The following is an 18,630-nucleotide window of genomic DNA, read 5'->3' on the forward strand; positions in this document are numbered from 1 at the left end:
TCAGTGCAATTGTCATCATTCTCTGCATAGTCAGTAGTCCTGGGGGAATATAATTCAGAGTGAGAAGGTTTTGGGTAGTCTACTAATATGTCTCAAGATTTAAAAGTATGACAGAAAGGAGAGGAAAACTACAGGAAAACAATTCATTTAAAGGTAGTCCTCAACTTACGATCATTCATTTAACCACGGTCTGGAATTACCATGGCCTTGGAAGTGGTGCTTTACTGGCCATAAAGCATTTCTGGCCATCACAAAACACTGCACTGCCACTCCCGCAGACATGTGATTATGATCTGGGTGTTTGCTGACTTGTTATGACTGGTTGCCAAGTGTCCTACCATCATGTCATTGCCATTTCCAATATTCTCTGCCAATATTCCCAGAAAGTCAATGAGGAAACCAGTAGGGAAGCTTGCAAACTGTTGCTGCCTGCTGACAGAACTCCCTCTTGTCTCTATGGGCTGGCTGAAACAGCTGCCTGCTGAGGGGAATTGAACTCTAGGCATGGAGGGGAACTGAATTCCTTTGGCAAAAATGGGAGCTCAAATCCTGACAACTTGAGCTCCTTTCCTGCATCCCACAAAAAATTCCCTTCTGTGCACAGTGGGGAGCTGAAATCCTTTGGCAGGCAGCTCTTTCAGCCAGTCCACAGAGATGAGAAGGACCCAAAATCCAAGGAATGAGTGGAGAGACAGAGTGGTAAGGTAAGAAGCATGGGGTGCCTCAGGCATGCCGTGCAGGTATTGGCCACATGTGAGTACCGTATCTCTTTGCTGAAGAACTGAAAACCCTGCTTGGATTTCAGGAGGGAGGATTTTCAACTTTTGAGCAGAGCCTCCCAGGGTCTCCCCCACTCCACAAAACACCCGACTCTCCTTATGTGGGACTCAGTTTGCTTAATAACCTGCAATATCACTTAACCAGAACCTAGAGCATCAGGATTGCAGCTGTTGAGTGAAATAGCCATGTAGTCAGTCATGTGATGTCTTGCATAAAAGCGGCTTCACTAAATGTCCTAGATTCCAGTCCTAACTGTGGCTATAAGTTGAGTACTACCTGTACTGTGGAAAAGGTGTACCCCTGAACCCATTCTTTCCAGAAAGGCATCTTGAAGAACATAAGATTGCAATCCCAATTTGGATAGTATATTGTATATTGTTATAGTATATAAGTATACAATATTGTATATTGTATATTCTGGGAACAATTTCTGCTTCCATGAAAATGCAGAGAATTATGACACGGTTTCAAAACTGATGGGCATATTTCAAACTAGTAAGGATTAGACAATACATTTTTTTAAAAAAAAAACTTAAACATATATCAATGAATACTTGATCTAATTAAAATATAGAAGCTGGCATCAAAATGAGCACTTGCCCAAGATGGTTGCTAATATAACAACTGATCATGAACCCTTTTGCTTAATTCTGTACCAGCTAAATTGTATCAGAATCAATGTAATAGTCTTGGGCATGTAGAGAAAGAAAGTTCTACTATGACTCTTGAATCATGAAGGTGTTCTGATGGTTCAGTACTGTTAGAAATACATTAGCAGTTTTTATCTTTAAATAAGATATGGGTTTCCTAGAGAATTAATACTCGAATCAATTAAAGTTGAAGTAGTCATAAATGATCTGGAGTTGGAGTGAATAATGAAGAGTGAGTTTTGCAAATGACAAGTCACTGAAAATAGTGCAGTATACAGAGGAAGTGTTCTTAAGTAAGTTTATGTTGCAGATGAAGAAATATGAAAATAGAACTGCAAATGTCATAATTATTTTTATATAAATGCTCAAGTTGCATTTGAAATATGGTGAGCTCTTGTGTCCGATCAGTTTTAAAAAAGGAAAGCAAGTAGAGAATACAGGGATAACAATTCATTATGAATTTATTTTATTGTTTCTGTATTGTTTTTGTAGCTTTTTGATCTGCTCAGAGAACTGATCAGTTAAAAAATTAGGTATTGGTATAGCAGTTGACGAAGAGTTCTGATGAAGAGTTCTGAGGACTATGGGACAGGTCCTTGGCTGTCATGACAGCCATGTACTCCTGAGCTGTATTCAGATTCCTCATCAAGAGAAGACAGATAGAAATCCTCCATTTTTCAACTTCATTCTCACCACATTCTTGCTGCAGTTTCTTATAGCACATGACTCCCAGCTTCATAGTGCGCCGCTAATGACGTCACTACACCTCATACCAACTTCAAGATCACCACTTCAGCCACCTAATCTAGCCAATAAAACAGTACCTTCTTTCCTTCCCTGCTCACACTTTCTAATCTCCTCTGGTTATCAATTACTTCTGAAATTTATTGCTGGAAGATATGGTGATGACCAGCCCCTTCATTGGCACAAAAGAGATGGGGAAGCCAAGTTTTTGTTAAAACCGTCCCTTGCCAGTTAAAAATCAAAACCACTCTAGCTGATTATTTTCCAACCAAATCAGCTTTACGCTTGTGGTCCTTGTGTTGTAGAATTGTGAAAAATTGATGCATAGGTGGTCCTGAAGGAGAATGATATCATTGTTGCTAAGACCATAAAAGGATTAGAGGGACTTTTCAAGAATGCAAATATTCTTGTGTAACGCAGAAACTCTATCTGATGTTGGCTTGGTTTTCATCTATGCATACAACTTACAGGAACTTCCTAGCTCCTTAGGGAGCAGGCAAGGAAAGGGGGGAGGCAGACAAGGAAATGGCCTTTCATTCTGTGACATCTACTCCTTTTCTACATTTCCCTCTTCCATGCCTGCCCTTACGCTTAGTAAACACTAGGAAAGAGACCTCCTTAGCGTCTGCATCTCAGTCTATCCTCCCAGGAAAAAGAATAGCAGTACTACGTGCCAACTGCTGTGTTCCAGGAGCTAAGCATACGCAGCTCAGAATCTGTGTTACGAAAAGGGATGACTGTTTGGTCTGGCCAAGAGAAAAGAGAAAGTTTTCTTTAAAGCAAAAAAATAATTCCCAGCCAGGGAAACCCCTCTGGCCCGGAATCTCTAGTCATTATCAATCTCTCTTAGGAAAGAGGCCTCAAAGGAGTAGTTACTGATTTCATTTTTCTTTTGTTCTCAACTTCGTTCTTTGTTTTTGTCCACATTCTTTTGACATGATTAATGAAGATTTGCAGAAAGCTGCAGGACAGGAGGGCAGAAGATATCCAGCAACATAGATCATGGAGTTAGGGTTTGGGACTTAAGAAATTAACTGTACTTCTAGGAAACCATAGGGACATTAGTCTTCTTCCTTACAAATTAAGCCATAATCAGTTTGTGTGTTTAAAGAAAGATATATTGGCAAACATATTCTCCTGTGCCAGCATAAACAAACAGGCTTAGTAATCAAGCAAACAAACCCATCACATTACGTAATTTGAGTCATTTTCCCCCCTCCAATTAAATAAAAACTGGTTACTCTAAACAGCCTTCCCTAACTTGGTGTTGGAGTAGTACTGCTGGCAAACTTAGCCATTCTTCTATCTGGGTTTGATTGGAGTTGTAGTCACATTTTAGAGCAGGGGTGTCAAACTCAATTTCATTGAGGGCCGCATCAGCATTGTGGTTGCCCTCAGGGGGCCAGTGGGTATGGCCAGGGTGGGCGTGGCCTAATGGGTGGGCGTGGCTAGAGTGCGTATGGCCTACTGGGTGGGCATGGCCAGCTCTACATTGTTCACATCAAGGGTGCCTATGGGGGCCTGAGCAGGAGTGGGACAGATCTGAGGGTCTCTGGCAGGAGGAGGGTCTCTGGGCCAGGGCCAAGGCAGTGGGGGCTGTTCCCTCACTGTTTCCAGGATGCCTTCGCGGGCCACATGAAACCACTTCGCTGGCCGGATCCAGCCCCCGGGCCTTGTGTTTGACATGTCTGTTTTAGAGGGATTGAGAAAACAAACTGAGGAAGGCTTTTCTAACTCGTTGGCTGCTCTGGCTTTAGAGAGAAAGCCTTGCATCAAAACAACAATTAAGCATGCTGGTTAGCTTGAAGCAGCAGACACAGTGTTGCCTATGTATATACTCCATTAATCTCTATGCATTCTCCTTAGGTCTTTGATTTTTCACTAGACTTTGATGATGTTGCAGTTCTGAATGGAATGCATGATGGGAGACATGTTTCCTGGGATCCAACCTCAATTGTTTAAGTGCAAGGTTTGTCTGCTTTCTTATTGCAAGTACTGGGCAAGTTATTTATTAGGGCTTTCACCTTTGCATTTCCTGCAAAATTACAGAGATCATAGAATTTCTGTGATCAGCCCATACCTTCTGTTTTCTCTATACCAGCTTTACGTACCAGCTTATACATATCGGAGGGAGACGGTTTGAAGCAGGGCCCTGCTACAGAAGCATAACTTCCCCATTTCACTTACAGTTGGGCTCTAAATTTCATAATAGGGGCATACAGCATGTGCTTATATTGAACTCTTAGTTCACTGGTTTTCTTTTTTCATGCTGCGTTTTGATTTATTCCTTTGGCTTATATCCCAACCATTTAAAATAAATATTTTAAAATAAACTGTTAAATATAGATTTGGTTCTATTGAAATAGCCTGCATAGCAATGTCCCTTCTTATTTTTCCAAAACAAAACAAACAAAAGAAAAACAGCCCTGTGAGGGAGGTTGGACTAAGAAAAAATGGCCAAGGGAGGTCTATAGTTGTGTCTCCAACACTTTAATTAAGTTGCACTTCCTGATGTTTCTTTGTTTGGACCAGTTTAATACATAGTGAAGTCAAGTACATCTTGCCTAGTATTGCCTACATTAAATGGCAGCCACTTAGCCAGGAGCTTTGCCCATTCCGTCTGCACGTGCCAGGGATTGCAAAGATAGCAGATCTCTCAGTTCAGCAATTTCCCCTCCCCTCTTAAATTTACACCACTTTGTGATCTTACTCCTTTGCTCAGCTGTCCTCTATGATCTCTCTTTCAGGCGGTAACATTGTGAAACATTCATTCCTTTCCATTTTTTTTTGTCCTTAGGCATATTCTCTTAGTCCACTTCTATTGAGAATTTTACTATTTTAAATATTTGATTCATCTTCTCCTTATCTCATTTTCCCCCCATTATTTTTCCTTCTTGGCATACTATTTTCTTTCTGTTGCTTACTCTTTATTGATTAATGATTATTAATAATTAATATCACTGCTGATAGAGAAGTTCCTTGAGGATGGGCTCTACTGTAGCATGAGTCAGAAAGCTTGTAAGACTAAACCTCTGCTCCCCGATGACCGAGCCAGATCGGATCCTTCATTAATTATTTTTAAAAATATTTTTCTCTTTCATTTTCTTTTAGCTTGTACGTTCTTCCTTTCCTACAAGCATTCTCTTCCTGCATGCCATTTTTTGTGTTATGATCCTCTAGTTATGTAGTGTTGCTGTTAATACGGGGTATTTTCAGTGCCGCAAATGGTGAATTCCCCAAGGTCCTTTCCCCTTTGACAAAAGCATTATTTTCTTCCATCTAACTAAAGTTTGGGCTTGCCTGGGCCCCATGGAGTGAAGAAGAATTGTCTTGGGGGACACACACACACACACACATACACACACACACACACACACACAGAGAGACTAAATCACCATCTAACCTTCAGTCAGGGAGGTCCATATCTTTTAGGGTCCTTTATTCTTGGAAATGGATACTGTCATTAGACCAAGGGATCCATCTGTTTCTTACCTTGTAGGTTTAGCCCAATGTTCAGAAAGTAGTGATTATACATCAATTTATTCAGCTTTTTTTTTTGGTAGATCAGTGCCTGTTAATGACCAAACGCCCTGCTCTCCTCAAGGCTTCCTTTTCTAGATTGAACAGATTAATAGGATGCCACAGTCTCTCTCTATTTGACAGCCATGCCCAATTTTTCTAATTCTCATTCCTATGCTGTTGGTCTTAGTGAAAACAGCAAGAGACCCCTTAACTACTATGCATTCACCTCTTAATGTATTGAGAATATTTATAAATTGAAAGAAGAGAGATGCTGGTTTTCACTCCAACATTCCATCTGCTAATTCTGTCAGAGTGAAGGCGTCTCTGAAAGTTTCCTGTAGCCAACAACATTCTGTGGCAGAAGGTTGGGCTACAAGCTGTACTCTTGGGTTATTTTCCCTATATAGCCCATTAATGAAATATGTTTATTTTTATTAAGCACCCCCCATTTCATATCTCACTTGCCAGAGAACAAAGAGCAGATGGTTCTTTTTTGTTTTTGCTGATAAAAGCTAAGCAGTTTGTCAGTAGCCAGAATAATAAGGTTCTCCATTGCTCTTTGTCCCACATTGACTTCAGTCCCGCTTGATACCAGAAATGAAGACTAGAATTTAGGATTTTTATTTGTGAAGGTGGCTTATTCAATAATAATATTGATCAGCCCCTGGACATAAGTTATACACAACAGCAAACCTTGCTTTGTCCCTTCTTGCAACTAATATGGGTCCCACTTTTTCTTTGCTCATTGGCAGTTAGGTTTTCTAACATATATACTGCATTGCATCCAAAGATTCCCCCTAGACATGGCTTCATCATCCAGCATTTCAGGGTTTTATTGAACAAGCTGCATTCAAGGTATGTGGGCATCCATAACGAATGTCCTCTGAGATCTTAAAATGTATTCTAAGGTTCCTTTATTGAATTTTGAGCTAGCTCTACATTGAACTACCACATTGGGTTAGGATACTTTAAGAATTATACTAGAATTATACACTCTCTCTCTCTCTCTCTCTCTCTCTCTCTCTCTCTCTCTCTCTCTCTCTCTCTCTCTCTCTCTCTCTCTCTCTCTCTCTCTCTCTCCTCTTCTCTACAAAAAGTGACAAGTGAAAAAGTTCTCTAGAAATTGAACGATATTTTACCAGTTCCAAAAAAGATAGCACTTAGATTTACACTGAATTTCATAACCTAAATTATTTCTTGAAGCAGTCTAGAATCTGTTAGTGTCAAAACTCTTTGTGTCCATGGGTATCACTTTGCATTTCATTTGAGCTGGGTTATTTTATTGCTTTACTTTTTTCACAGTACCTCAGCCATAACGGGTGTCTCTATTCCTTCAATGTCTACACAACACTTAGCAAAATTAAGTTGCACAACTACTTAGACTGAGTCTTCCAGACCAACACAGTAGACTGAATCTGTGTTGGCAAAGAAGAGCAAAGTAATCATTTTCTGTGGTTTATGTCTTGTGAATCAAGAGGATTCAGCAGGAAGTGCACCTAGTTCTATAGGGTAATTGCTCCAGTAATTCCTCACATTTTAGATTCAGTAAGAATCTGTGCAGGTGCCTCATCAGTTTGTGTAAAATCACAGATATCTGACAAAAAACTTCAGTTATCCATCATCCAGTTCTTGTGATCTTGCAATTCCAGAATTTAAAATTAAAAAGAAGAGGGATATGCATCAGTATGTGATATGCTAACAGTATTCAGGAAGAATGAACAAGTGCCACAGGAGGAAGCATGGGTTGAAACAGGCAGGCAAATATTAGAGAAACCAGAGAACTTGCTATTAGTATCATATCTATCTCAGCAGGCCCTTTCCTCATTGTTTATAGCTATTTCACCTGAATATATAGACTGCCATTAAATATCACTCTAGGTAAATTTACACTTGTTTAGTCTGTCATAAAACTTCAACCTTCTTGGCCTTCAGCAAATCCTCCAGGTATATTGGAACTAGTTTCCATTCTTAGATAGAAAGCAGCAGATTTTCTTCCATGCTTACAACAGCTGTACTTCATGAGTTGGTAGGCATGAAGTCAAATACAGTACATACATATTTGGGGGCATCTAGGTAGAAAACCTTCTCTCAGCATCATGATGGGCTGTGTTTCAAGTTTCACTAAAAGTTAGTTTAGCTTTTACTCAACGTGGATTTGGGGTCAAATATGGTAGTGCTCTTACAGCCTTATTTAAAAGCATACATTGATGGCTTATAATGCAATGAACCTTTAGAAAGTTCTATTCGATTATCAAGTTGGTATTTGGTAAGTAGTCGCACTGGCCTGATATTTTAGGAGTTCCTGTATCCAGAAGAATATGGAAAGTCTGACTGTGATTTATATTGTTTTAGGACTTCCTGGAGCAGTTTTCCCACTGCTGTGCTGTTTTAGTCGTATCACAACAAAACATGTTCCTTGCTTTTTATCAACATCCAGCTTGCAGTGGGTTGGTATTGTTTGTCCCTGAAACTTTTTTATTACAGACTTCAGAGACTCTCCCCCCACCCCCTTGATTACACTTTCTAGAAGATTTTGTCAGCATTTCAAAGAAAGTTCAAGATTGTCTCTTGAGATATATATGTATTCATGTTTTAGGAGAGAACTTTATGATTAAATTCATTTCTCCCCCCTTCTTTCTCTTTTAGTGTATCTTAAAATAATCTACGTATTATATTTATGCATAATATTGAGCTAGGATGTTTAACCATACTGTTTTTAACCAATAAGCCATAGTTGCCAATTTTACTTATTATTCTATGCCAAATGGAACCATTTATGTGATTGCAGGGTTACTTTGGACTCACTTAAATCATTCATTTAAATACAACAGTATGCAAAACAGAACAAGAAATCTGGTAATTTATAGTCAGGATTGGGCCTCAAGAAACCCAAACATTTTTGAACTACTTACCTTATACCAGTCAGGCAGAAAAGGAGGTTACTTTTTATTGCCTGAACAAAGATTATAGTTTATAGAGTGACTCTGTAGAATGGGGCTTTTCTAGCCATCTCTAATAAATAGACTTTTTTTTGTTTTTTGTTTAAAAAAGGCTGCTGGCCACTTTTACAAATGAGGCTGGGGCACCGGCTAAGATAGTGAGGATTATCCACTCAAGAATGATCTACAGAGCAATTAGCTGTTGACACATAAAATTACTTACAGTGCGTACTGTATTTACATTTTGTGTTTCTAGAAAGATATTTATCTTGAAATGGGTAGTGGTATGTCCTTTCCTTAAAGGTTTCCCCCTTGGATCCACCCATACTTGACACTATGGTCAGGGTCTCCAGCCTTCTCCTTTTGGAAGAGAGGCAACAATTGAATGGTCTAGAACAGACTGTCAAACTTGCGACGTCACATGACGTCGCACGACGTATCAGAACTTTTCCCCATTGCCGGCAATGGGATGGGCGCGGTTTCTCCGTGACGCTCCGGCCCATGGGCCGGCAGTTTGACACCCCTGGTCTAGAAGAAATGGTTTATTGATTCCTTTCGTTCAGGTTTCAGCAAACTGGATTTACAGTCAACTGTGAAAGGGATAGTAGTGCCCCAAGAATCCAAGTCTTTAATTTGAATATTCTTGTCTCATAGTTGTTGCTAGATGCTTAAGTGGAGGCTTTGCCCAGCTCCAGTTGCTGCCTCTCTGGTATGGTAGGAGAAGTTCCATAATTCATACCCTCATTGTTAGTCAAATGGATTATTGTAGTGCCATTTATATGGGGCTTGTATTAAGCCATAGTTGACACATAATCCAGCAGTTTATCTATTCAGCAAGGAACATATTACCCCACTGTTTTAAGCCTTATATAACTTGTGAACTATATTGTAGGCTGCCAAGTATCTTTTGAATGAATGAACCTTTATTGTCAAAGTACAACCATGTATACATTGAGATTGGCTTCCATGTAGATGCAGTTCCATTGAGGACCACACGCTGAGTACAGCCTGTCAGCCACCTACGAATCCATCTGGTGGTGATGCTAGCTAACCCATATTTTTCTATCTTATCAAGTAGTAGGTTGTGATCTAGTTTATCAAATGCCTTACTGAAGTCCAAGTAAATTATATCTACAGCATTCCTCTGGTCCACTAGTTTTGTCACTTGGTCAAAGAATGCAATAAGATTTGTCTGGCATGATCTGTTTTTGACAAATCCATGTTGGCTTTTAGTGATGACTTTGTTTGCATCAAGGTGTTTGCTGATTTGTTGTTTGATTATCTTTTCCAGAATCTTCCCAGGTATTAAGGTCAGGCTGATAGGTCTCTAGTTTCCTGGATCTATTTTTTTCCCTTTTTTGAAGATGGGAACTACATCAGCTCTCTTCCAGTCCTCTGGTAGTTCCCCAGTGCTCCAGGATCTTTGAAAAATATAGTTCAGTGGTTCTGAGATCACGTCTGCAAGTTCCTTGAGAACCTTGGAGTGTACTCCATCTGGTCCTGGTAATTTGAACTCGTCTAGGCTGGACAGGTGCTCACTTACCATTTTCTTGCCTATCTTAACTTGCGTTTCTATTCTTTTTTTCTATGGCACTGTTTTTGGTAGGTTGGACTGTTTTTTTCCCTTTGTGTAAAGACAGATGCAAAAAATAAGTTAAATAGTTCTGCTTTCTTTCTGTTGCTTGTCACTTTCTTACCACTTTCCCCCACTAATGGACCAATCATTTCCTTAACTTTTTTTTTGTTTTTTATATGTTGAAAGAAGTTTGTTTTGTTATTTTTGACTTTGGTCGCAAGCCTTAGTTCATTTTGAGCCTTAGCTTCCCTCACTTCATCTTTGCAGGCACGAGCTATTTCCTGATATTCTGCCTTAGTTATGTGCCACTCTTTCCACTTCTTATACTTGTCCTTTTTATCTTTCAATTTATCAGAGAGTTCTTTATGCAGCCATGCTGGTTTCTTTTGAGAGCTGTTATTTTTCTTCTTTGTTGGTATTGTGCTAGACTGGGCCTTTATTATCTAACTTTTCAAAATTTCCCAAGCTTCTTGAGTTGTTTTCCCCTTTAGGATTCTCATCCATGGAATTCTTCCCATGGTCTCTCTAAGTTTATTGAAATTAGCTCTTTTAAAGTCCAAGACTCTAGTTTGACTGTGTTCTATTGCTTGTGCTTCCAGAATGTTGAATTCCAATATTGCATGATCACTTCCCCCCAAGGTTCCTGTGGCTTCGACACCTTCTATCATTTCATCTCTGTTAGTGAGAATTAAATACAATATGGCTAATCCCCTAGTTCCCTTCTCTACTTTTTGGGAGACAAAGTTGTCTGCTAGGTTTGTCAGGAATCTGTTTGATCTTCCACTTGGTGCAGAGTTTGTCTCCCAGTTGATATCAGGGTAATTAAAGTCCCCCATTACTATTGTGATGTGCTTCCTACATACCTTAGTTAGCTGACTAGCAAAAGGTTCATCTATTTCCTCTGCTTGGTTGGGCGGCCTATAGTATACACCTATAGCAATGTCATAGGGACGCGGTAGCTCAGTGGGTTAGGACGCTGAGCTTGTCAATCAGAAGATTGGCAGTTTGGCGGGTTGAATCCCGAGTGCCGCGTAACAGAGTGAGCGCCTGTTACTCGTCCCAGCTTCTGCCAACCTAGCAGTTCGAAAGCACATAAAAATGCAAGTAGAAAAATAGGGACCACTACAGTGGGAAGGTAACAGCGTTCCGTGCACCTTTGGTGTCTAGTCATGCCAGCCACATGACCACGGAAATGTCCTCGGACAAGCGCTGGCTCTTTGGCTTTGAAACGGAGATGAGCAATGGCCCCTAGAGTCGGAAACGACTAGCACGCATGTGTGGGGGAACCTTTACCTTTTTATAGCAATGTCATTTCCCCCCCCTTTTATATTGACCCAAATACATTCAAGTTTACAGTTTTCATCATTGTTGTGCTCTATTTCTTAAGTCTGTCTTCTGGAGTGTTGGCTATTCCTACCAGATTGGTGTCATTTGATGAGTTCCCCATCTATCCCCTCATCCAAATAATTGATGAAGATGTTAAAGAGTACTGGGCCTAATGTGGAACTCTAACCATATCTCCTCAGAAGTCATTCATTGATGGATCTAAAATATGAGCCCATCCTTCAAGTTTATGTATTTACCCAGTTAAAGATCCCATCTCTGATCTTGCAACTTAAAATGTGATGTGGCTGCTCCACATACTTTTATGTTTCAGGCCAGCATTAAGTATGGCTAACTCACTATTCCTTGCCAGAAGTTTGATTCTGACCAGTTCAAGGTTGACTCAATATTCCATCCTTCCGAGGTTGGTAAAATGAGGGCCCCAATTGTTGCCGGCAATATGTCAACTCTGTAAACTGCTTAGAGAGGGCTGTAAAGCACTGTGAAGCAGTGTATAAGTCTAAGTGCTAAGTGCTATTGCTATCTCAGACAGATGACTATCTAACCTTCACTTGAAAATGTCTAATGACGTGTTCATTAATTACCATTCTCATAAAAACCAATCACCATGACCAGTGATTGAAGACTATAGGTTTGGTAATTGAAAACATCTGGAGGATGCCAAGTTGCTAATCACTATTCTGAGTAATCTGAAAGAGAGGGTTAAATAAAAGTGTAAGAAAAGAGTTCCCAATCTCTGTTAGTTTCATATAGTGCTGCTGTTCAAGATATGCACAAGCAGTATGAAATCCCAATTGTATTGGAAGCAAAACTACACTGCTAAGGGAGCCAGCTGTTTTAAAAGACAATTCTAAATATGCAGGCTAAAAAACAAGCTCCACCATGTTTTTGCTAACAGAATACCCAGAATATAATTCATTGGTGAAGATTATTTTATTACATATGACAAAAAACACACATATTATTCCCATATAGAATCAGTTTCAGCTTCATTATAACCATCCATACATCAAATGTGGGTTGTTATTTATCCTGAGGCTACCTACAAAAGCTGTAATTTTATGTATATCTGTTTATAGCCTTCATATTTTGATATAAATAAAACAAATGACACCCATCTGAGTAAATCTTCATAGGCAGGCATGTTTACATTTAGGGAACCTTTTCATCAGAGCAATTCACATGACTGAAATGTTCCATACCATCTAAATCAAGCCTGTCCAACCCGCAGGCCGCATGCGGTCCTAGACACCCCACAAGATAATGCTACTCCGCAAGATAATAAAAAATATCTAAAAAATAAAGGGAGTTTGTTATTTATATCATTAACAATATAATATATATTTTATATGCAGCCCAAGACAATTCGTTTTCACTCATTGCGACTCAGGCAGGCCAAAAGGTTGGACAACCAAAATCTAAATTAAAGAAATGCATTAATGTGTTCATCTCATATTTTCTGCTGCATGCTAAGCATTGAAGAGGGATTCATTTTAGACGATTTTTTTGGAGACCTGAAGCCCCCATTTTTTGTTTCATTGTTGTACTATTTGGCAAAGAGGTTCAGGGACTCTCAGAGAGTGGATACCTTATGACACACCACAAGTAAGTGAGGTCACATTTTTCTGAAAAACGTAAAAGCATATAATCCCAGGGAGTGGGGATGCCACAAAAGGTAGTTTAGGATGCCCACTCCTGTTTAGAAGAAAATACCTTCTCAGGGCCCCCTTTAATATTCCTGAGGGACAGACAGAATATGAAAGCTAATATTCAGTGTCTCTTAGGAGCTAATTGACGATCCAATCATGTGTACTTTGGACCTTTGGGTGCTCTTTTCTTTGAATCTAGATCTTTGAATTTAAATATGAAGCTTTGCTTCTTAATTCCAAAATGTGGAGGTTGGCTTTCGTTATTCCATTTGTGGACATACTGTTTTATGATATTAGTGAACTGACTATTACAATACATTTGTGGCTGAAAATTTTACAGGACTATTACAAAATATTTTCTGTTGACTTGGTAGAGATTTCCATTCATAATGCTGGCTTCTACCATGACTTAGCCCCTAAAAATGGCATTTTTCAATTGATGAATTCACCTACGAGGAACAACAAAGTTATCTTTTTTTTTTTTGTATTTGTCAGATTGCAGTCTGTTTAATTAGTTCTGTTGGAGCTATTAAGCATGGAGCCAGACTTAATCTATATGGCCCATCCTTTATTTCCATAGTAGTTCTGCAGCTTATTATAAGATAAACCAGGTTTTTTTAACTACACTGTGAAAAGAACATGAGGTTTTCTGAGCATGGAAAAATCAGATTATGATTGAATGGTGAATATTTTTATAATATTGATGTGTCAGTACCAAAAACTATGTTCCGATTCAAATTACATCCCCTTCCCACAGCCAACTTAAAATTAGATCAGTCAATTCTCTAGTTTTTTAGACAGGATAAATTTTCTAAGAGTCTACCTTCTGAGTGATAATTACAATCATCAGTGGTAAATGGCACATTTCTTTCTCGGGTTGGATGAGAACATCCCATATTTATCATCCCTTTCAAAGGCAGTGTATTTGAGGGTGTATTCTGGCAATTGCAGAGGAATTATTTGAAAGGCTTTTGGGTGGCCTGGATCTTTCCAGTTGTAGCACAGCAGCTTTTATCTTTCTCTCCCTCTCTCTCTCCCTCTTTTTTTTTTAAAAACGCAATATAAAAACTCAGGTACTGGATTAATGTGGTTCCTTTTTTCTCTAGAATGTTTGATATCGTTTAACTCCAATGTATATGAAAGTATAAGAAATAGTAACTATCATTTGATCAAAGCCTGTTTTTTAACCACCTATGGCGGCAGGATTAACATAAATTTTTCAAGGGTGATTCCATGAGGCCTAGTTCCTATGAATTTGGGAATAATATTTTTTTCCCCAAATCAAATTCCAATTCAGTGACATCTATAAGGGGGTCAAAACAGACAAAATAGTGGGTGGAGTAGCACTCTTCTTTGTATGGATGCAAATGTGGTTAGGCTTGGATTGCAGCTTTTCCAGTTTGAGGAGAAGAGTTTTGGGATGCCCACAATTTTGAACCGAAGGTTTTTCTGGGGTTTTTTCCTTCAGTTCCTTGGGTTTAGCTCTATTTTTTTCTTGTTTGTTTCCATCTAAATGAAACTCCTCTGAGGTAGCACAATTAAATAAATCAGCTGAACATAACTGATGCACATCTAGGTCTCTTCTCAGGCTTTGCACATAGGAAACTAGAAGACTGATTGCATTTTAATCATGATACTTGGAATTATGCAGAGCTCTGAAATATGGTGGCAAGGCTGCTTTCTTCGAATATTGAAGTGGAAAACATTACAAATTTTAGCTGGAGCAGTATTACCAATGATTGTGAAAGAAGAAAAGAGCAAAATCAGTTTTAAAAAGTGAAGGGGAAGAATGTGGCCCTTTTCTGAGGCTGTTCACCCAGAGTTTTCTATTCCCATTTGGATCTTAATGTTCTCCTTTTTTTTCCTTTCAATCATTTATATGGCCTGTTTTTTTTATCTCCCATCTTTGTTGCTGCTGGTTGTGAATAATCTCCCCCTCCTCCTCCTCCATCCCCATTCTGGATGAAATGTACCTCAGACCCTCAGTTTAAAAAAAAACCAAACCAAACCAATGGTGGCTTTAAAATGCACACATAAGGGATTTCTAACCAAGCTCACATATGATTGCAGAGAGTTGAAGATGCTCCGGCCTCTTTCCTAGCCCACAACTGAGGCTAGAAGATAATTATGTCACTGCTACATAGGCAGTAAACAGGCTGCAGTAATTATAAGTTCAGAAGCCCTCAGAGTCAAAATATATGTGTTACTAGCCTGATATGCTCTGGTAAATACCAGTCTATTTCCTTTTAAAGTGGTACAATGAAGTTACGTTGACAGGAAAGCTAGTGACAACTCTTTTTTGAAAGCTCTGTTCCTGGATAAAAATTGTTTTGTAGATGTATAAACAAAGCCTGCCCATGGTCAAAACGTTTTGTACTATCTGCCAAGAATGAGCCTGTTTTATTTTCAGACGGCTCTTGCTTTACTCTGGAAGGCTCCAATGGAGCCAACTGCTTTGGGAAAATCAGATTCTTGAATATGCTTCTCAGGCTTCTGAAAAATGCAGTCCTTCAGAGGGAAAAGTTGAATTTATTCCCATAAGTCTTCAGAGTTGTATGAAATATCTGAGGAAACCTTCCTTTATCTTTCCTGCACAGGAGCATCTTTTCTCTTTCAATATCTCATTTGGAGAATTAAAATAGGTATCTGGCATTCATCCGTTTGAAAAGTCCCCTCAAAAGTCTCTAGATCTGAAAGAAGCTGGATTTAGAAGAATAGATGTTTACACCGGTATCACTAGATTTGGAGAGCTCAGTCAAAACAGACACGTTAGAATCAGGGATTAGACTTTATTTCGATGTATCAGTAGTATGGGGGCTTCATCTGTACATGTGTCTCTGTGGGTAAAATATGTATTAATACTTTTCAAAAAGATACAAACTAATACAAACATAAAATAAAGAAGAAAAGAGAAAAAGAAAAAAAGAGAAATCAAAAAGTGCAAGAAAAGAAAGAAGCTAAAATAGGAAAAATAGGAAAGGAAAAAGATACAAAGCAGTGGCTTCCGATATTCTTCACAGCAGTTATAAGGACAATTATATTTTTATATTTCTAAAGTTACATCATAATATGCTTTTTTCTATAATTATATTGTCTAAAAATCAGAACCATAAATCACAAATTCATTTTTTTATTTTAATGCAAAATTCCCTGAGAAGTTTCTAGTAAATGTAATTTTCAGTAAATGTAGACAGTGTCATTTCTCTAATCAAAGAAGTTAATTTATCCATCTCAGCAAGCTTTGTCAATTCCACCAACTATTCCTCCTTAATAGGTAGTGTTGAATCCTTCCCTCTTGGTACATGTAGTAATCTTGCTGCCATAAACATATATTGAAGTAATCTTCCATGACAGGGGTTCCATTTGTTTTTGTCATTTGAAAAGCAAATTACAGCCTTTTAGTTCTGAAGACGCCTTGCTTTTATTTCATTTTCATACTGCTTCATTCGGATTGTAGGCTGAGATTATTTAAGAAGGCAGAGAATTAAATGTCAATCCCTAATAGGCTAATTGAAGCAACAATATTCAGATGATGCAATTTGAGTTGAAGGCAAAAGTTGGAAGTATCAGCTGGCTAGATGCCAGGTTGACAATATTAACAGAAATTGTAATATTTCTTTGATGTAATGCTTGCATCTGAATCACAATGTCTTGGAAGATTTCAGGTGGTAAAAGTTGCATTCAGCTTACGCAACTTGTCATATCATCCATTTTTATCGTGCATCCTTTTTTTAATGAAACATTTTTGGAACTATTGTTTTGTTTTTAATAATCATTTCCCTTCCATTTTATTTGAAAGATTGATGGACATTTAGTTTTCAGTTGCCTTATCTTATTTTAAGGCTTTGTTTTCTATTTGATGAACTACTGTTTATGGACCAGAGAGAACTTTATTTTAACTCTTACAAAAGAGTTTAATTAGAACAAGACATTTACTTACATGATTTTTGTTTCTTTTGTTTCTAAAGATAACTATCAGATACTATTAATATAACAGCAATATATTTGGAAAACCTGTCTTTTGTAACAAATAAATTTATTTCATTTTACATACTTAATATCATTATAGTTCAAATATAAAAATGCCATAATCATAACAATATGGAAAAGGTAGTAGTTCAAAGGGGATTCAATGATGCCTTATAACTTGACATTTTATTTAAGCTTTCATAATGCCTAAACAAAAATGAAGTAGCCTTTGAAACTGAGCATCTTTTAAGTAAATTTGAGTTTTTCTTCAAATGGGCAGTCAGGATTCCTAACCACTCAGTTTTGGACATGACAGTCTTTTAAGACACTTGAAAACCTGTGTAAAGTTTTGCTTCCCCAGAAATGGACAGTTCTTTCATCTTGCTATGACCTCTGATCAAATTCATTTTGAAGATTTTTGAAGCTGTGCAAAGTTGGGGGGGGGGCATATTTGCTGGAGTTGAACATATCACAGGTCTCTTCACCAGGAACAACAGCAATTTTCCTCCAAGACTTCCATATCCAAGTTTGAAGGAAAAACACCTATCCTATATCCCCAATACAAGTAATAGTAGTTTATATGCAGAACACAAATTAATGTTGCAGTGGGTTGATTGTCAAAAACATTTAATATAATTTAATGTATTGAAATTATTCCTCCATTATTGTTTTCCAGGTCTTTGATTTTAGGCTTGCAAAAGAAGATATGGAGTTGCTTGACTCCATGAACGTCAACAGAAAATTGATCTATCTAACCTATCCATTATGGAAGGGATAACCATGAAGTAGTTACAGAATACAGTGGCTGTAAACATGATGACTTCTGGATTCCCCCAAGCTTGTCTCTGCTATTTACTTAATGCATTCAGAGCTAATACAACTTGAGTACTTTTTGCACAAACCTATTTTTCCTTATTATTAGGCTACTGTATGGAGTCTTCCCATTTCCAAGCTCTCACTAAAAGACTTTTCAGGAAGTTGTAAGTCACTCTTGAGCCTAACTAGAACTGAATAAAAAAAGTTATTGCTAAGCTTAACACAGTTGCAGCCCTGTTGGTTTTGTCCATGTGTGAGACAATTTGGAGTTTGGAACTGGATGGTAATGAAAATTAATGTAGTTAATTAATAACATTAATGTCTGATTAATATTTTGTTCTATCTCCTCTTTTTTTGCATGAAGGTAATCAAATGAGTTTAGAACCAAAAATTACTATTACACAATTGCAGTCCATTTTATTGTCAATAAACATGTTTAAACCAATGTTCTGGGAAGATTTATTTTAATCAAAATTGTTTTGAGGAACAGATACTTATCAAGGCAGTTTGTGGAAAAATAATTGCTATAAGTTTTCAGATATTAACAATAGCTATACTGCAACTTATTCAGACCAGGAGACAATTAGTGTCACTATTCATTCTTCATCTCATGGCAGTAGAATATTTTGGTTTTTTTTCTT

General features: G+C 38.1%; 1 protein-coding gene across 2 annotated transcripts in view; it reads left to right on the top strand.

Annotated features, from left to right (window-relative positions):
- The window catches only part of LOC310637889 (putative oxidoreductase ZK1290.5), a 77,935-nt gene extending 59,507 nt beyond the window's left edge, over positions 1-18,428 (top strand). Inside the window, exons 7-8 of one of the 2 annotated variants that reach the window (XM_083358495.1) lie at positions 4,041-4,143; positions 17,850-18,428. In XM_083358495.1, coding sequence (XP_083214621.1) covers positions 4,041-4,136 — 96 coding nt within the window. In that variant the 3' untranslated portion in view covers positions 4,137-4,143; positions 17,850-18,428. The remainder of the gene's footprint in view (positions 1-4,040; positions 4,144-17,849) is intronic. The other variant, XM_083358494.1, reaches the window with a different exon arrangement.
- Positions 18,429-18,630: the final 202 nt, after the last annotated feature.

The sequence above is a fragment of the Vipera ursinii genome (genome assembly GCF_947247035.1).
Source record: "Vipera ursinii genome assembly, chromosome: 3".
In the NCBI taxonomy this organism is placed as follows: Eukaryota; Metazoa; Chordata; class Lepidosauria; order Squamata; family Viperidae; genus Vipera; species Vipera ursinii.